The sequence below is a fragment of the Aptenodytes forsteri genome, unplaced genomic scaffold (assembly GCF_000699145.1).
Source record: "Aptenodytes forsteri isolate BGI_AS27 unplaced genomic scaffold, ASM69914v1 Scaffold215, whole genome shotgun sequence".
Classification (NCBI taxonomy): domain Eukaryota; kingdom Metazoa; phylum Chordata; class Aves; order Sphenisciformes; family Spheniscidae; genus Aptenodytes; species Aptenodytes forsteri.
In genome coordinates this window covers 515397-535805 of record NW_008795910.1, presented here as the reverse complement: position 1 = coordinate 535805, position 20409 = coordinate 515397, and the positions used below count along the sequence as shown (strand labels likewise).

At 43.8% G+C, this 20409-nt stretch overlaps 1 protein-coding gene across 1 annotated transcript in view; it reads right to left on the bottom strand.

The window, feature by feature from the left end:
* Nucleotides 1–504: 504 nt before the first annotated feature.
* Nucleotides 505–20409, bottom strand: part of TRPC4AP (transient receptor potential cation channel subfamily C member 4 associated protein) — a 39084-nt gene continuing 19179 nt past the window's right edge. The window contains exons 7-19 of the mRNA XM_009284589.1: nt 19816–20017; nt 19541–19729; nt 17707–17849; nt 13329–13460; nt 12592–12650; nt 9651–9752; nt 7724–7807; nt 7293–7383; nt 6793–6933; nt 5081–5189; nt 4757–4869; nt 4315–4521; nt 505–2576 (exon numbers count right to left, since the gene is read on the bottom strand). Of these exons, the coding sequence (XP_009282864.1) occupies nt 2439–2576; nt 4315–4521; nt 4757–4869; nt 5081–5189; nt 6793–6933; nt 7293–7383; nt 7724–7807; nt 9651–9752; nt 12592–12650; nt 13329–13460; nt 17707–17849; nt 19541–19729; nt 19816–20017 (1710 nt within the window). The 3' untranslated portion in view covers nt 505–2438. The remainder of the gene's footprint in view (nt 2577–4314; nt 4522–4756; nt 4870–5080; nt 5190–6792; nt 6934–7292; nt 7384–7723; nt 7808–9650; nt 9753–12591; nt 12651–13328; nt 13461–17706; nt 17850–19540; nt 19730–19815; nt 20018–20409) is intronic.

Below are 20409 nucleotides of genomic sequence, written 5' to 3'. Positions count from 1 at the left end.
TGGTCCCTCTCAAAATGAGATTCTTGAGGCACCTGGCAGGGACAGATGAGCCCACAGGAACGCGGCCCCTGGTTAAAATTTGCTTGTGACCCTCCCTGCACGCTCATCCCCCTGCCCGCTGCAGGCAGGGCCTTTCCCCTGGAGACCAGCGCGCTCCTTTGTTGGAGGAGCTGCTGTGGGTTTCTGTCCTGCGCCCTTCTCTGCAGACAGCCAACTCGGCCTCCTGCGTCAGCCTGAAGGCGAAAGCGAAGCCAAGCTGCCTCTAGCAAGCAAGGACCCAAAAGTTCCTCTGCTCCCACGCTGGGGAGGAGGGATCCACGAGCCAGAAGGCAGGCTGGCGTGATTTCAGCTCAGCCTCAGGCAGGCCGACCGCCAAGGACAGAGGCAGCTTGGCCCCTACCTGTACGTTACATAAATACAGAGATGTAAATGAGACTCTGCAGGTTTATAGCAGCAATCGTTGGATGCACCAATTAACTAGACTATGGAAAAGGCATCCCTTAACTTAAAAGCCTTTTAATTTGAAGCATTTATTTTAAGTGTACATCTATTACAGTTAAGAAGAAGCAAAGATACACCAAAAACACAAATACCCAAGAACAAAAAAGCACAGATGAGAAAGAAATTAGCTCAGGGGAGGGAGGGGGCAGGGTGGGGGTGACCTGATGAAGAACAGAGAGTTGCAGCTGCCGTAGCGAGGAGCTCCCCAACACAAGGGGTGCGACCAGGGTCACCTCACTGGAGCGGGGCAGAGTCTGCCCAGGAGATTCGGCCCCCCAGGGAGGGACACAAGGATCCCCAGGAGCTCCTGCAAGGCTCCAGGTTTATGCACAAGCTCAGCAGCTCTGACCACCCTGCAAGCGAAGTACTGACTGCAAGTCCATAGCAGGACACCGAAGTGTGAGATAAGCCAGAGGAGAAGGGTGACTTTTAGAGAGCAAGTCCTGCACCTGGGGCTGGAAGCCTCATCCACTCATCCCGGCCCCAGCACAGGGATCCTCAGAGCAGGTTTCATTCTGCTGGCAAAGATTAGAGACAAAATGCTACAGCTCTGGGATATCCCTGCCACCGGTCCCTTTCCAGAGCCTGGACCGAGCTGAAGTCAAGTCATCTCATCAAATAAGTTAAGAAAATTTTAAAAAATTCAGATGCATGTTTCAAAGAAAACTGGTTGCTTTTAGCTGGAGCTGCAAGACGCGTATTTTTTGACTTAAATGCAGTGGCTCAGGACTTAAGACTGTATTTCATTCCTGGGAATCTGACTGTCTTGGAGCAACACAATTAACGCTGGTGAGCGGGCAGGGCATGCGCAGGTTTGGCAATCAGGACTGCCAAAACCCGATTCCCCCTTTCCCAACATATCCTACAAAGTTCCTTTCAACCAGGTGTGTTTATTCCCAGCATTTAACACATTCTGATTAAAACAGATCCAGGAAAAAACTGACATCTCTGGTAAATATTGCACTTCAAGATTAATGTGTGTGTTGATATTAAGGACTGACAGCAGAGACTGACATAAGACTGCCAGGCATAGCAGGTTAGCATCAAGAGCAACGGTCCTGAAAGGGATTTTAAAACCAGATTAGTTACCCAAGAAGGGACAAGCCGCAAGTTTAAAAAATTAGTACATTTTAATGCTAGTGCTCCGTGAAAAAGCCAACCCCTGTTGCAATTCCACCACTGCTGAAATGTCTCTGTTCTCCGCAGCATTGTAAAACGCCTTCAGATGGGAAGGATCTGCAGGAAAGACAGCAGGAGCAGAGGTTCTCTCCTAACGCACAAACAGACAGATTTAGTACCAAATGATCCAAAAGTAGATGGTAAAGAGGTGACTGGAGCTAGGGCTCTCAGGAATTAAAAGCACACACGCGCACGCACACACACTCACACTCTAACCAACCCTAAACCCCTGATTCCAAACCCCAACGTAAGAGTTACACCTGAAGGGAGTCCTCGTGGCGGCTCCGCACGTGGCTGGTGTGTCGGGGTCCCAGTCAGACTGGCTCCTTGGACCTCACATTTGGAGGGCAATTTCTGTGCTTTTTGACTTGCTAATTCTGGTAGCCGTGAAAGAGAGCCACAACTAAATTGGCACATACAGAGTATCCTCATCTGTCAGCAAAAAACTCTCTGACCAGCCACGCTGGACTGGGAGAGAGAAAAAATAAAAATAAAGAGGCTGGTTTTTGCAGGTGATTATTTTTATCCCAGAACAACTGGAAGATACATCCCTGAATGTGTTGCCCAGAGAGCTTTCAAAGTCTCCTCCGTTAGAGATCAGAGATGGGGACCGGGAGGGGGCTGGGGTTTTGACAATGCAGTAACGCTCCACGGTTCCAAGCCGCACACGCACACACACACTACACAGCGTATCCCTGAAAATCCACGGGCTGCGAGGTACTCTCCAAGCGCTGTCCATCAGAAGCCAGAGTGAAGAATTACTCCTCAGAAAAGTCTCTGTCAATGTCCATATATGCCTCATCGATGTAGCTAACTATGGCACAGGGGGATGTCCGGTCTGGACTGAGCAGTATAGATACAGTCTCTTTCCAGTAGGTAAAACTAATACATGAGCTCTGTGGGAAGAGACGAAGAGGCTGGTTAGCGTGGTCCGCAGGCACCAACATGCAGCAGAAGACACATCCCAAAGGCATTCAGCAGAGAGAACTGAAAATCGCTTCCTATTCAGCCTGACCTCCCCAGCCACAGTTTCACACCTCTGATTCACCATTCAGCCCACCCTCCCTGGGGCGTGGAGCAGAAGGGGCGGATGCTGAACCAACCACGCCTTCCACAACCAGCCTCCCACCACCCAGCTACAGGCAGGGACTCCCAGCAACCTGTGGCAACTATAGCTCCGCTAAGAGCAGCGCAGGGTGACCACCACCCCAGCAAGCCTGCGTGTGCCGGCAGGCAGGGCTGCCCGTGAGCAGCACACACACAAGCCTAAACTTCTCCTTTGCTGCCCAGTCCAAACACAAACTGGGACACCGTGGTGCTGCACATCAAGCCAATGCTGGCAGTAGCTCGCACTCCTAGGGGAGACACAAAGACAATACACCCTCCCTGCCCGCATTCCTCCTGCATCAATTCTCTTAAGGCCAAAAGGCCGCTCTGGCAGCCCTACACCACATCATGTATTACCCAAAGCCTTTACACGCTGGAGAACTATTTCCACCCCACCAGTGGCCCAAGACACAACGAGTACCGCAGCATGCACGCACAGCACAACACGACCCTGAAACGCAGCGATGGCAGAGAGCTTTGGTCTCGGCAGCATCTCCCCTCCGCAGCCCAGCGCACCATGGACGTGTCAAACCATGGCATGAACACTGCCACACAGTGCCCGCGCGTTGCAGGTCCCAAGTCACCCCGCCGCTCCCCACGTCTAAAAGGCTCAGCCCAGCGCTGAGCCAAGCATACTGCGCCAAAGAAGGCTGAGAGAAAAGTCTTACAAGCCTGCACCATTCACTGCAGCTTCTCCTCCCTACGCGGCCTCCCTCCATTGCACTCCTCCTTTCTGGGGAATTGAAGCTCCTTATTTTAACTACTTCCAAGCCCTAACACTGCCCCTCTTCAGGTACCTTGTCTATCGGAGACTGCCTGCACTGCGCTCACGTCACAGCCATGGGGCTGTGCGCTGCAGTGTACATGCACGCCAGAGAAGAAGGGCTTTTCCATGAACACGTTCAAAATCTGTTAAAGCTGCCACCCAAGCACTGAAAAGTCAAGGAAGAAACCAGTGCAACCTCACTTTAGCCTTCTAGGGCATATACAAGGAAGTTGCCTTCTCATCACAGGCCATTTCTTCCTCTTCTCAGTGCCCAAGACAGACCAGCTCTGGAGTGGAAACCTGCAGGCTGCTTTCCACAGGGCAGCTGCTTTGTCTTCTAGCATCTACACCAGATACTTTTCCTGCACTGTTTGCCGCACCAGGAAGAGAGGGGACAGTCTGGTTAAGGCGCTAACTAGTCTGGGAGCTGGATTCTGTCCTGCCTCCACACCCCTGGCCATCTCGCCAGCCCTGCCTCTCAAACCCGCGCAGCATTGGCAAGTCTCACTTCTGTGTGCCAGAGCCAAGACCTAAGGCCTTGTCTGCAGGGAAACCCAGCGCCTACCTTGTGGTAGTCTGACTGCTTGCAGAAGGGACCTGACTGGGTAAGACAGTGTGAAAAGCACTACAGAAAGTTACACTGGGGGGCAGAACTTGCTCCCTTCTTTCCCTTCACAACCTCCCGCTTCCCATTTTTGCTTGGTGACTAGTAGACAGATATTGCTATGATTGATTCTTGCTATGGTAAGAGGTTCACATACATTTTCTAAGCAGGTGCTGTCTTTATCCTTGTTGAGGTAATGCTGTTGCCAGAATCGCAGGAGACTGTGGAAGTTGTTCAGGATGAAGCCTGGGTATTTTTCTGTATATTCCATCTGTTGCAAAGTGCGCAGATAAAAAGGTAGCTTTTCTTTTCTTCGGGCCAGCATTAGGATAACTAAACTTGTGTTCAAACAACTGACATTTTCCTAAAAGTAAAAATGACACAGCAGGTCAAACAACAAAAAAATAGAGACATCGGTTGCACGCATGTCCTTACAAAATGTGCTCATGGTAAGCATGCAGAGGAGGTGCCCCTACACGTCTCAAGAAAGAAGGGACAAGGGTCTCCTCAAGAGAAGCCAGGTTCCTCCCTGCTCCCAGCCCAGTTCATCCCTACACAGTATCAGCAAGATAACTGCAAAGTTACTGTCAGCTCTTTACCTGTGTAAGTGTCTGTACATGAATAATATTAATGAGACGGAAAAGAAAGGACATTCTCATGGACATCTGGGACATGTATGATAACAGGCGGCACTCTGACAGGACTTCTGCAACTGCAGCAAGAGGAAAAAGACAATCATCAGGTGCTTAAAGTTCAGACACATTGGTCCAAGCAATATGGCAGTAAGAACTGGTGCTCAGACTGTAGCAACAAACCTGCAAGGTGGTATCTCTGTCCAAACCCAAAATTTTCAAAGCCCAGACTTAACCATTATCACTACCAAACACATATACACTGCCCCCCCCCCATTTCTTATTCTTTACCTTTAGCATCAGACTGATTCTCAAATCGGTCCAGGGACAGCGTAATGCAGCGAACAAGCATGTTTGAGTCAACCAATGAACTGTTGATCTGATTTAAAAATATCTGGAACTAAAGAGAAATACTTTTTAGTGTTGCATTAAAAAACAAACAAAAAAATTCATCCTAGATGAACACGCGTAGATGAGGTCTGACAGAACAGCATTCCATACCCCTTTTCAGAATGCGCATGGCCAAGAGGTGTACTAAGCCAGTTGCTCTCTTGGCACAAGGGGAACAGGTCAGCGAACCCAAGTAGGAAGAGCTACGAACAGGGCTTGGCGAGTAGGGCAACAGTAAGCCTTCTCCAGATTTTCGACATTGAAAGAGTACAGTTCTTGAAGGTTACTGGAGAAACCGCCTTGAATTCTGAGCACAAGCACCTAAAATGTGCACTTCACCAACATAAGGCTTCACAGACGTGGACAATTTCCCCTTCCCTTCAGAAACAAGAGTTAGGTTCTGAATGCCAAAACACTCAGGGTCATTGCCTTTTTGTTATCTCTAACAAGAATAAGAGGAGATACACGCTCCCGGGCCCGCCTCATCCAGTCCAAGCCAATACTGGCACTGAGGGCTGACCAAAGGATCCCTATAGCAAGCACCTTAAAACCACTACGGAACAGAAAAATGCCAAAGTCCTGGCACTGCTAAAATCTCTTTTGACACCGTGTCACTTCAATGAGACCAAGATTTCATACACTGTTTGTTTTGAAAGAGGGAGACAAGACAGCACGGCTGCTGGTCTCTGTAGTTCCTCCAGCTCCGTGTTTTCCTACGCTTATTTTGTACAGCAGACAGTGCTAGGGAGGAATACAGTGAGGGACTCATACAGAATGAGAGCTGAAAAAAGTTATAGATCAATAAATAGGAAGCACACACGAAGTATAAAGACAGATTCTCTAGAATGTGTCAGTTCATTTACTAGAAAACAACCTGAAATTAAATACGTCTTTCTTTTAAATACATCTCTGCTTCTATTCTCCAAGGTCTGCCAGACCTAACAGCAACCAGAGAAAAATTACAGTAACATAAGAGTATGAGGTCATTCAAAACCTACCCAACAGCTGATGTTATATGCACAAAGCGCGCAAGAGCATGAAACTACTTTGCACAGAGAGCTGCCCATTCTTGATCTATGTATGCAACTAAATTTTATAGGTAATTACATCAGCCATAACTTCTTAAAATGTCTGTAAGTTCAAGTAACATCAAAAATATGTCTTTTTGCAGTATCAAATATTAATGAATATTTTAAGTCATCTCCATGAAGACCACCCCCCCCTCCCCGCAAGCTCCAGTAAAAGATTTTTTTGGAGCCTGTCTCAATGTCGACAACTATCAGCTTAACCCAAAACCCAGTGACTTCACAGGCAACGTTCTACCATCTTTGAGCCCTGACCTTAAACCTGCCTGATCATGTAACAGGGCAACATTTTCTGAACAGCTCAGCACTTGCTGACTCAGAACAGCTGGGAGCACTTCTGAAAACATGAGTGTATGCAGCAACATACGTGCTTGTGAAGAGACTTTGGCAGCTCACTCCTTAGTGTTTACTGTGCACCAAGCTCAACAATCACACCAAAACCAGCAAATGAATCTGAGTTTTAGTGCTACGTTTGGTTATAAGAGCATGTAGTTTGACCCACTGGGGACAGCTTTTACAAATATTTACCTTCTCATCTGTGTTGATATACTTGTTGAACCTCTTGAATGCATCAATATTGAATTTCATCAGTTCTCCCAGAAGGTCAAAGTAACTCTGAAGCACATCTCGTGATTTGCACTCGCTATCAACAATGCAGTAGAGAATATGCTGGCATGGGAGGAAAACATGTTATTGCCACAGCTTAGCCCAAGCCAGCAGTACAGCATAGACTCTGATTTAATCACTATTTAAAACATTTATCTGCAGGTTTAGTTCTTAGGTGACAGAACTAAAGACAACAATTCAGATGAGTCTTCTGATAAATTAACTTCCCAGCGATGCAGGCTATATAACTGGCCACCCCACACCTGGTTGCCACAAGCAGAATTCACAAATACTTTTCAAAAATTGCCCTAATCGCAGTGAATATTTAACACTACGTTTTTACCCCTTTTTGAATTCATTACAGATAAATCCTTCTTGATTGCTATGGAGATACGTTACAGAGGAAGCTTGACATTCATTACCTCCAGGAGTCCTCTCTTTAGCAGGAACATCTGGTCTGCATAGGAGGTGGTGCCTCGCAGAAAACTTTCAACTGCCCTTGCTTGCCAAAACCTGAGAAATCGAAGAAATGAGGTTTTAATTTTGGAGCAAGGGGAGTAATTATATCACAACTATAATTTAAATCAAATTTCCTAATCAGTTTCATTCCAATCTGAAGCTGGATTCAGACCGGTTGATCCTGCAGAAAATCACTGACTGTACTGGGTACGAGGTTCAATGCAAGCTTTGGCATTCTCCCTCACCTGCACTGCCACTGTAGCCAAGGGCAACAACGCCAGAGCTTTTCACAGCTTATGATTTTCAAGCATTTTCAACTGCTGTAAGCTGTATGAAAACAAACCGACTTCCCAGTCAACTCAAAACAGCACGTTACAGTGCAAAGTGAACCCACCTGAAGGAGGATTCAGCTGGTTCCTTCTTCATGACCTGAAGCAGTCTGGTCAACAAGCCTCTTTTCCCATCACAGACAAGACTCCTAGAGCATGTGAAGAAATTACAGCATGAGTGGAAGGGCTGGCAAGCACTGTACCTTGTAGAACCCTGAATCCAGTCTCTTCTCCCAAGCTTTTAATAATCAAAATCCCAGTACTGAATATACAGTACAAATATTAATTAACTTTCATTACTAGTTCTACCAGTGGAAGAGTTATCCTCACTGCCTTTGGTAAATGTCTGCAATACCTGCAACATGACTTCCATATAAATCCTAGAGAAAAATTATTTATTTTCTCTCAAAATTTAATGATTTCAGAAATACCAATTCACATCTTGTAGGAATTGAGATTAGAAAAAAAACCATATACCACATTTGATCTTAGGAATGAAAGAAAAACACGTGTTTTTTGCTCAAACATAAAGGAAGCTCTAAGTTCCGTTTAGGAGGCAGAGCAGAGTATGGAAACCTAAATGCTACATGAGGTAGCCTTCTTCTATGTGTACTAGTAAAAGTATAGAAGCTGCAGAACTGCAGTACTACTCATATTAAATAGCATCTTCAGTAGAGTATCTACCCACAGTAAGCCTGTGCAGAAGCAATGCCTTGATCTCCTCATGTATCAAGAAAAGCAACATGGAAACGAAATGCTAAGGGTGGAAAAGAAACCAATTTTAGGCCAGAAACTGAGGAATGCTGCCTGTCTGGCTATACAAACCACCCCGCAGAGGTAGAATAAGATGCTTCAAGTGGCACTCTTCTACTCAAAAAACACCCCAGCATGCATATTCAGCAGATGCACCCAGGTTAATGGCTACGTACTGTATCAGCACCTTTGCTGGGCAGTCAATAGCCAGCTGACAAAGCCCTTGTGGGAAGTGGTTTTCTTGCAGCATGATAGTCTGTTCTTACTAACACTCGAGAGAGATGAGAAACTTTGCAAGTTGGAAAAAGCTGTTTACAACCTTGATCCACTTCCTTTCAGTGTGCTCCTAAACAAGGTGAATTTTTCCCCCTAAATACTTACTCCTTTTCGAACAAAGCTAGAAAGGTACCTACGTGCAGAAGGAAAGGATCTGAGTAATACAGACACCATCTCTTCCCAATTAGGCACAGTATTATTATAATAATTATAATCTAGAAATCCTAACTTAGAGAATTCCCTTTTGAAGCGAGGTAAATCTGCTCTGTGCAGACCAAGTCCCTGCTGATACTCTGAGAGCATTCTGACAATTAAATTCTGCAAACGTTTCACCTTGTGAGGTTTGTACATCAGAATCGTGTATTAAAGAGCTTATTAAATCAAAACAGTCACTCTAACAGATACTGAAATATAACACTAGAGATTCTGCAAGTGGTTTAACATGTTAATCTAATTTAGCTTATTCCAGTTATTAGCTGCTCTTAAAATAAAGACTCTGAGCAGACACACTTAGATCTGTTTATGCAGACTGCAAATGGACATTGTATGTGCACAGACTGCTCCTGAATCTCAAAACTAAGATTTATTAGTAGCAGCAATTCATGCATTGGAGGGATCCCAGTTTAATTTCCAGGTCTGTCTGCAATGCCTGTAGTGAGAAAGGCCAGACAAACAGGCAGACCTAGCACATCATAATGAAGTCTGAGCCACGAACTCAAAGCCCCCATTTTAGGTTGCTTTTGTTTTTAAAACGCCTTACTCTGAGCACAAGCACACTTCAGATTTGCTAATGATCATGAACATCATACAAGCTTAGACACTTCCTGCTGAAACATGCCACTGAAATTAAAGGAAGTGAGGTGGACAGAAGGACCTCAAACAAGACAGGAGACATCAAACCTCCAACATAAGTGCTTGCAAAACGCTAGAAGCTGCTGACCTAAACCCTCTATCCCTACTCACCTGTCTGTGTTGACAACTGCATCAACTTCAGGGATGTTGGCTTTATGGGAGATTGCACTCAGCTCATTAAGTTCCTGGCTGTTTAAAAGGAGGTACTTGTTCCTAAAGCAAGACAGTTGGGGAGTAGGGGAGAAAAATATGATGACTTCAAGAGGCAGGCAAACATGTAATTCCATGAAGAGTAAAGCCACATGCCTACGAGGGCTGCAGGACCAGGCAATCAGCTTTCACCTCTCCAGCTCTTCACAGCTGTTCACACTCTACTCCCCTCCACCACAGCACACTCCCAAGCTAGGCCAACTAGCTGCTGTTTTATAAGCCTCCTCCAAAATTCGCCAAATGCAAGTTTCACCACTGACCAGCTTCGAGATGCCGGTTCTCTGCTGACCTGTTCAGGATCTTATGGTTTGTTTTGTGAATATTTATTTCCAGATGGCACTCGTTTTCAAAAATCTCAGCAACATTTTGCTGAATTTCAGCAGTCTTAAACAGCAAAGTCTTTCTCTGCGATATAGTGACTATGCTCCTTATCAGTAATAAACCTCAATTAGAAAGCAGAAACTGCAAAAAAAGTACTCCATCATCCTGGTATTTTATTACTCTGAGCAAATTGTTTAGTCTGGAAATATTTAAGAACTTCATGAAATGTAGAAAACAAAACAGGAATGGATATAAAAACACAGAATTTGCATTAAATGCTTTATTTGAATACTAAACTTTTCATAATGAAAACCAATTTATCTGTAAAATAAATTAATGCAGAACGAGTCCGACAGAATAGAAACGTAGTCCAGAGGCTCACTTTGACAGACTCCCTGCCCAATGTCAGTGTGCTCCCTCAGAGCCCTCCTACTTCAAAGTGCTCAGAATCAGGCAGCAAAGATTTATTTACAGGAAACCTAAGGGAGCGTAGGATGCTGTGGTGAGCGTGAGGGCGTGCAAAGACAATCTATTCATCAAAACATAGCAGCTACACAGAGGATAAGTTATTAGACCAGAAAGGTGATGGGGATGCCGTCTTGCTTCAGAGACTATCTTCCAGATTAGTGCCCACTGAGGCAGTCACATGAAGCTGCTTTTGATCTGGATCAACAGGTTTCTGTAATGAAAATACAGCCTCTCTCTCCATGCAACAAACTGCAAGTTCCGTTTATACACAATTTTACTGAAGTTATGTAAGTCCTCGCCCTCATCCTGTCCTCAGCTAACTCAGCTTTTATCTGTGATTTCATAGAAAGTTCATGTAACTATTTGTTTGAAAACCCTAACCAGATTCCACACATTCCACTTGCTCAAATGCTACAGCTGAAAGCTGTTTTCTGTTTAAAGAAGCCCAAGATCTTTGTAGTAACCACTTAAGTAAGAACATCATCTGAAGAGATTTTATTGGAAAACCTGGAGTGATTCCTGGGCGAACAATGTCTTGCATGGAGGATTTACGATAGGTCAGCCTTTCCCTTATGTTTACAATATGTCCAGCAGCTCCCCATTCTTAAAGCTAACGCTTCCCAGTCGAAAAGGCTAATACTTTCAATATGCATATCTAACAGTACTAGATAAAACCTACACAAAAATATCACCCCAGCTGTAGGTAAGACCAGCTAGGCAAAAAGTGAAGACATAGACATATTTAGTGCAATGTGCCTCAAATGCAGGTGTTTGTAAACAATAGGAAACCATCTTGCAGGACTGAATTAGAGCAATAGGACATTGATAGAATGCAAGATGTGATTCTGCAAGTCAGAACAGAGCAACAAGTACCTCTGTACCAGCAAAGGAGGTGTGCTTCTTGAGTAAAAGCATTAAAAAATATAAATAAAATCTGTATCACCTGTCAACTACCCCAGCAGACTCAAGCTTCGTAAGTATGCCTTTTGAAGGCAAACAGAAGCTTTCTTCCTATTTCCAACCTAGGTTCCCAATGGCTAGCTGACAGATGATTGCTCCCCTAACACTTTCCCATGCAGTTTAATCAGGTCTTCTCCATTGCTGACATTTAGACAGCAATCACATCTTCCCAGCCTTTTTACAAAGGCAAACGAGTATTGATTAACCTCTTCAGAGGTACGCTGTTTTTCACCCTGATCTTCCAACAGCCTTTGTTTCATGCTTGTTCCACTCTGAGTTAAACCTGAACATGTCCCCACAGGGTATATGTGCTCTTGTGAGCAGACTGGCTCACTACCAACTCTCAGGCAGAAGACAGATAAACAGCATCATGAAAGCTGCCTACTTATTTCTTCAGCCAGAAAGTGTAAACTCATCACATAAATGTTTCAGTTCATTTCAACATGAAGCAAAATGGGCTATTTTTAACCATCAACAGACATACTAAGACATGTCTATTGGAGAGCATATCCTTAGCCTTTTCATAGCAGGAGCTGAAAGGCACGCGAACATCTGAATCGAGTTTCAGGACAGTACAATGTTCCATTCAGATTGAGCTTGCACCGTGCCTAGGACACCCGCTGTAACTGCAACCAGGCAAACAATACCGCCGAGCCACAATCTACCACCATTTTTCATACTCACTCATGGTGATCACTAAAGCTCTGAAGAAGCCTCAGGAACTGTATCTTTAAAGTAATGTCCTAAAAAAGAGACAAGAAAGGTCAAAAAATTTTGCTTTAGTATTTTTGGATATCATTAGTTACCAAGCTGACATGAAAGAGCTGAATTGAAAACCTATCCAAATCAAACCCATTTGGACAGCAGAGCAAGTGACTTGCATAAATGGAGAAGGCTGCACTTTGCAGGCTTCCCAAAATAGAACAGAAGTGGAGACTGCCTCCAAGCCTATGCATGTAACGGTTAATAATTGCCCGACAAACAAAACCAAACACAAACCAACAAAAAAAAAAACAAAAAAAACCAACAAACAACAAAAACAAAAAAAAAACACCCCCCCCACCCCCCCCCCCCCGCCATTTTTCATACTCACTCATGGTGATCACTAAAGCTCTGAAGAAGCCTCAGGAACTGTATCTTTAAAGTAATGTCCTAAAAAAGAGACAAGAAAGGTCAAAAAATTTTGCTTTAGTATTTTTGGATATCATTAGTTACCAAGCTGACATGAAAGAGCTGAATTGAAAACCTATCCAAATCAAACCCATTTGGACAGCAGAGCAAGTGACTTGCATAAATGGAGAAGGCTGCACTTTGCAGGCTTCCCAAAATAGAACAGAAGTGGAGACTGCCTCCAAGCCTATGCATGTAACGGTTAATAATTTCTTCTCACTGTAAAGGCAAAAAAGCTCATCACTGTATTAATCGATTTAGAATATCTAGGTTTGGGAAAAAATAAAAAGAAGAAACCAACAAAAAACCCAACCCCCCAAAAAACCTGACTGTGATCCATTTTGTGTTCTGTGCCTCCCCTTGCTAGACCTGCTAGCTATCATTTCCTTAAGTTTTGGTTGTCTTCTACCTTTGGCCTCCAAAGAATTTACCCCTTTCCCACCTCCCAAACTCAGAGAGAGGGGAGAGGCTAAATTGCCCTCTGCTAAATTGCTAGCATGTGCCAAAGATAAAGACTTAAGTGAAAACAATAATTCACAAAAAACTGAATGCTACCACATCTCAATTCATTTATTATACAAGCACTCAGTTACTCAGTACAACTCCTCAGAATTATATGATAAGATAAAAATCTAATACAGAATTTTAAGAGTTACTCACTGGGCTACAATCACAATTTTGATTGTGTCCATGCAGAACAAGGGCGGATGCTGAATGCTTTCTCCAGATCAGTTTGTCAAACAAGTTATTGAGGCCAGGAATCAGTTTGAACTCTGCTATCATTTTATGAACCTGGAAAACAAGAGAAGTACATACTCATTTGCTGCAGCCTCAAATACGGATATAACGTAGTCTGGTAAACAGATGGGCACAATTACGTCATCCTCTGACAACAGAGAGTGAATTCTTTTATCAAACAGCATGTGTTTGTGTTAACATGCACACTAACCATGGTGTATCGTTAGAGTGGTTTCCATTTGGTGGACATGGATGGAAAACAGACATTTTGGGAGAAAGCTGTTTGGTGCTTCAGTTAACCACTGTGCCTCTGGAAGCAGCTTTAGACATCAGAGATCGCTTACAGCACATTGAAAATACATCTATACCCAGCTTCCATGTATCACAAAACTAAGCTGCGAATATTCTGTTGCCAGTCATCCACTGAGCGTCCTTTGCCTTTCTAGTTCACACAGCCGAAGCTGAGGTAGTCCTCTGAAGACAACACAAACTATCAATAGCGTTTTTGTTCAAGTGACCTAGGCAGGAGTTCTGAGCAAAGCAGAGCCCCGCAGTAACACAACCACGCTGCAGTTCAAGCGCTGCTCCTTCAGGTTAAGGGGAAGTTGAACTTCTTTAGAGAATGCTCAGAAGAGAAGAAAATGCCAAATTACTCAGGTTTATTTATCAGTCTGCCTGCCAAGCTAGGACATAGTACATTATGACGCGTTTGAAACAGACTGTAGAGTTACTCATGTAAAAAAGCTAGTCATTTTGGTGTGAACAGCTGTTAAATACCTTCAGTCCAAGCTTTGATACTTTTGATGTAAGCAATTTGGAAGATGAGGAATAGGAGAAATACAAAGTGGGACTCTCATCAGCTGGATGCCGATGACAAGCAGTATCCCTTGAGCTGTGGTGCAAACGAAAACCACACATGATTGGGAAGGCCAACATGCTATAAAAATTAAGTGCCCAAAGCAGTAATGGACATGTTCCTTAAAATCAAGTCACCTAAACAATAACCTAGGTAATCCCTGGGATGCAGAATTATAACTAGCAGTATTTCAAGCAGATCATTCCATTTTGTTCTATTTCCTCAAATACCTGAATCAAAAATATTTGAAGCTGATGCTATTTTACAGGTCTTCATTCCTATTCTTGTTCACAGCACAGCTGATGGCCTTCTGCACTCCTCTTGGCTGTAGCCACCAACTTTCCCCATCTATATGGAAACCACATTCCCACTGCTGGGCATCTCCAAATATCACACCTGAGGAAGCAGGCAGCTCCTTCCCACCTCACCCGTACTACCCTGACAGATTGCAAAGCCTGGAGTTCTTCGACGCTCCCTTACTTTCAAACGCTCTCGGACACTTTGATCTAGTCACAAGCCTCCAACAAACACAGCTCTGAGGAATCTCTCCGAACAAAGCACTCCCTGTAGTCCCCGTCCCTCAGTGGCACAAGCACAACAGGATGAAACCAAGCGTGCGAGCTGCCTGCAAAAGCCTCGGCCCCTCACTAAAGGAGGAGCTCTTGTTTTAACTCATGAATCTGCTCCTTTCTACACAGAGCATAGTCTCCTTATTCCAATAATCTCATCCCTAATTTCAAATGTGTTCAGTTTACTTTTAGTTTGCTTAACTCTAAGTTCTCACCTGACAGACAGCTGCACGACAAAGCTCCTGAGTCACAGTCATTGCCTTTGGATCACACTCTCTCCCAGACCCCAAACTCATTACAACTACTCAGCCTGGGGATACCAAGACAATCCCTGCTCTGTATTCATCCTTCTAACTCCTTTGACTTTTTCCTGTTGCTGCCCAGCTTCACATGAATTGCTCTATTGCCTTCTCACCACTAAAACTATTACGAGCTTCTGCTGCGTGCAGTTTGGCTCCCTATAGCAGGAGCAAGTAAATCAGCCGATTGCCTTTCACCACAACACAGACATGCAAGACAGCCTAGAAAAATATATAAGGAGAGTAATTTAGGGTGTGACTGTAATGAGAAGGAAGCAAAGGCACAGATCTGCAGTGAAACACCACTTATCCCCAAGGGTGTGATCATCCCCAGCATGGCAGCAGGTAGGAGCCAAGTCGCTGCTAGCACAGTTGTCAATTTATACAAGTTAGCCAGCAGTCAAGTTTAAACCAAGGGTTTAGAGGAAACGCTCAGCAACAGGTTGAATTTGTTAGGAAGCTGCATCATGCTTCAAGCAAATGCTAGACCATTATGTTGATTATCATAGTGGACTGAAGCAGGTTTGTGATGCCCTTTAGAAATTCTATGCAAAATTATTCCAATATAAAACCAGTAAGACCTTTGGCTGCTCAGACTGCAAGTCTGATATCACAGATCCTGTGCTTTTATTCCCTCACAGAAAAAGAGATACCATCAAGCAGCTGAAATGCTTGTCATTGGGAGTCCTATTGCAGACTCTGCCATTCCCTGCTTATTGGATCTTTCAGCGTAGAACAGCTCAGCTCTAGTTCTTAATCTGACTGCCTCTCAGGAAGAGTAATGGATTTGCATCTGCCACACAAGTCTTTGAAAACTTCATGTAGATTAAGGAATGAAGGATGTATCACATGTTTCAAAGGCAGTGGATTTTACAAAAAGAGCTGGACAAAAAGTGTTTGGGAACAAAGTAACTCAAATCTTTCAAGAATTCAATTCCCGTCCTGAATCAGCCCTGGAGAAGTGAACTGCATGCCAGCTTTATCCTTAGACAGTTTCCCCGTTTGCATGGGGGCAGAAGTAGCAGAGGAAGAATAAAGAGTTGTTTTCCCAGGAAATTAAAAAAGTCAGCTTCAAAGCTAGCTATTTCAGCAGCATACTTTCTACCTTGTCACATTTGGCAGTAACACACTAGAACTGACCCAGGGAGGTAAGCAAGCCAGCACCTCCAGCTCCCTGAACAGGCAGCAGCACGATGAGTGCAAGCTGCAAGTAGTTTCTGCTGTATCTATAAAACTGCATTCTTGTGGTGAATCAGGCAGGGATGAATTATCTGACTTGATACAATGGAAAAAAAGGTTGTCCTAACAGATCCATGTTCTGGCAGTTCCAGTTATGCTTTGGGCTTTTTTTAAATTTTATATTATGCCCAACAGAAACAGTACTTTTAAAAGGAATGACAACAGGATTATGAGTTTCTTATGGTAGTGATTGTGGTTTCTGCAAGAACTGCTAGTTTCCTCTGGTTACTATTATACAGAATCTATTTGTTTTTAATATCCATTTGTAGGTTCAGAGTGAACAGGTTAGTTATCTTCAGGACTGTACTACAAATGCACTTCTATTTTAAATTCAGATTAAGAGATTTAAGAGACAGCCTGTGGTGAGTATTTGTGACTCCTATACAGTGGGAGGTTACTAGCAAAGAACAAAATACTCAAGACAAATGTGCTCAAGCAACAGCCCCCAACACAGTTACATTTGCCTAATACAACGGCCCTTCAACAAGTCAAAACAATTTGATCCTCCCAGTCTCTAGGGCATCCAAATGTCCCTGCTATTCCAAGCTGCTCTGCTGAGCTGAGCAGACTGCCAACGTTGGAAACCTGTCAAAACCGTACCAACGGATTGCTTTTCTTTCCCCTTCACAATATGCTTTTCACCCGTTTAAACCAAACTACAGCCAAGCTGCAGTGATTGGCTCTCCGTAAGCCTATGTGAGGCAGGGAACAAGTTATTTTTCTTTTCGATAGCAAGAAACGCAAGAGGAACAGATGAGTGGGATTTCTAGGCAGTGCCAGTGCAGACAGCACTGAAGTGTATCCTCCCAGCTGAGAGTTTAACACCACACTCACTCACCCAAGACATGGGAACCTACTGCAAAAATTACCCATTCACAAATCACCCCAGAGGATTTCCTAAAGTCAAAGAAGGGGAAGGCCTGAAGGGGCTCTGTCCAAGAGGGTCACCAGTGCACCAGGAGGGGGAAGAACATCTGGCTGCAGCTCCTGCAGCATCCAGGCACATCCAAACACCTCCTCACACGCAGAGACAGGATGCCTCATCCAGGAGGCATCCTCCTGCATCCATCTCGCACCAGAGCAGCAGCTCTGCAGAGACCGACCACCCCCCCCCACTGGTCAGCACAACTTGTGACAAGCCCTGCCCAATGGCTCATTCTGGTTCTCTGCAATGAAACACTGCCTGTTTGTTTGTGCATCGCTGCAATGATGGGATTTGCCCAGCTTTATGCCTTGAGCTTTGCCCTTCGTGTTTCTGTGTCCATGACCTAATTAATGAGCGCTTAGGTTTAAAGAGACATCAACTTCTGCATGCGTGACTGTTTACAAGTGCTCACCTGATTCCTTTGTCTCCCCATGAGCAGCACGCAGAGAACATACAACACCTCCAGCTTATACATAATCTCGTGCATGATCTTCATGGACTGTGGAAGCTGTGTTCGCGTTGAGGTGTTGGCCAATCCACTTTCATCCGAAGACTCTGAACAAGATGGCAAAGATGTGAGCCTGAGGCAGCTTCAACAGGAAAGGATTTGTTACAGTTATTACTGTTACACTGAAATACTGCAGATATAAGACCAGCACGACTGCTTGAATCTTCTTCTCAACTAAAAATAGTGACATACAACAAATAACCGATTTAAATGCTACAGAAGAGAAAAAAATATAGCTGGAACTTCAGGAGATAAAATTAGATTTTTAGAAATTATTTAATTTTTCCATAATAAGCTAAATGGCATCACCTATCTAAAATAAGTAAGATCACCTATATGAATTAATAGACTACTGCACCAGAAAGGACATGGCAGAAAAGGTAACAGAAGCAGGGGTGAGATTATCAGAAGCATTCACTATAGTCTACTTTCATTTCATACCTCAGTACCTTAGGCCACAGTTAAATAATTTTCATAGCCCTATCTAGAATTATACTGCTAGGGGCAGAAATAGGATATAACACGCCATGATTGCAAATGGAAAACATGACAGAAATCATGAGTGGCACAGAGAAAGTAGAGAAGGACATAGTGAAACTTGTAGGTTGCAGTTCAGAAAGGAGTTAGCTCTTTACAGAATACGTAACTAAGTGATGGACTGCCCCGCCACAGGATAGTGTGAATGCTTTTTGAACCCACGTGAAGAAACAGTAACTAGGCAAACACACAAAGGAAGGAAACCATCAAAGGCTAAAAAGCACAGACACCACCTCTGACTCAGAAGTCCCTAAGCCACAAGCCACTGGAGACCGAGACAGTATTCTGGGAAAGTACATCTAGGTTTGCTCGATAACTGATGTTGTGGGTCAAGAGCTGTGACTGGGCATGTTCCTCCTCAGCAAAATTGCCTTGTGAATTCTGTTTCAAAATACCAAGCGTTCTCCAGTTTCCCCCAAGTCGGTGTGTATAAAGGTATGTGCGAGATGCTGTTGGAGCATTTGCATACTTCATTTTTTGTGTATTTTCATAAGTTTTAATAATTAATTGCTACAAAACTAATGAAGCTGGATAAGGAAGAAAGTTTTCCAAAGAAGCACAGAAGCAAAGATTTAGATATCAAAATTTTGGGATAATTCTCATTCCATTACCAAGTACTTTGAGTTCTACAAGACACACACTGCATTTTTGTAATATTGAAGGGCAACGAAACAAACCAGGCGCTTGCTTCAAAGCATTCTCCTAAGGTTGTATTAACACTTCCATACACTTACCTGGAACAATTATTTTTTTTCAATTAACTTATTTAATTTTGCTGGAACTACCTTTCCTTTTTAAAGGAGGGACCGTTTGCTTGGTATAAAGTATTTGGACCTAAAGCCATCAGCCTAAGTTTTAGAGCAAAACACTGGTAAATTCACTTACCTCAGATGTGTGTATTTTTGTCAGTCCAAGGGGTATTAGTGCTGAGGATGTACAGTGTTACAGTGTTATCTAGACGTGCAAAGGGCACAGTTTGCCTTGGGACATTTCCTTTTGCTAACTTTAGTTCATGGGAAAAAAAAAATCAGTGCTACATGAGAACAAAATGAGAGCCAGACCTAAATGCTGACACATCAGTCTTTCATGCAAGAAAAGGGGAATCAATACCAGTTGAAAGGAAAAGCAACATATGGCAAACACTGAAGAAGGTTAAGATATGCATCAGCTAATGGTGGCTAGAGGAATGCAAGCCAGATACCTGTACTGCTCTGCTCTGCCTCTTCATTTGCCACTCTCATCAGTGCATCAAGTACTAGTGCATTGTCCAGCCAGGTGTACCATTCTTCCAACTCCTGGAGGAAGCTGGAAGTACCTGTTGTTTCAGACACCTTCCGTGTTGCCAGTTTGCACAATCGCTCAATGAAGCCTGGAATATTCAAAAGTGTAGCTGAAAAAGAAAAATAATTTTATTACAGTTTAAGACCACCAACACTGTTGAGATTCTTCTGCGTTTGTTCACAATGTAACAATTACCTTGATTAATTTCAGCTCGAGAAGGACCCAAGTTTTTTTTCTGCTGGGCGTTTTTGGCAAGAAGCGTGTGCTTGTCATCGCTTCCTGTGTCAAGTTCAGAAATTGTGACAGCAAGGATCCTGCAGAAGTTCGCAAGCTGCTGCTGATCAAAACTGGACACAAGGCTCGCAAGATTGGGAATATCATCCAGTTGTATCATTTCCTGGAGGAGGCAACATCAGAGTGAGTCACACATGATATTCAATAAGGGAACACAGACACAGCCAGAAGGCTTCAGCTACAGCTCCTCCCTGGCAAGATCTGTGTGTTATTTCAATGTTAGTAAAAGAGAAGCAAACAGGCAGTGGAAAGGAAAGAGCGTGAACCACACACACACACACACACACCCCCCCGTGATTTACAACTGGTGTCACTTATGTTTATCAACTCCAGAAGTATAGATATCCACCTTTTAAAGATTAAGTATTTAAGACAAATTTTGGGGGCTTTTTTTTAAAAAAAAAAACCCTAATTTAACAGACAAATTGCATTAGGTATTACAGGTGTCACTTATGTTTATCAACTCCAGAAGTATAGATATCCACCTTTTAAAGA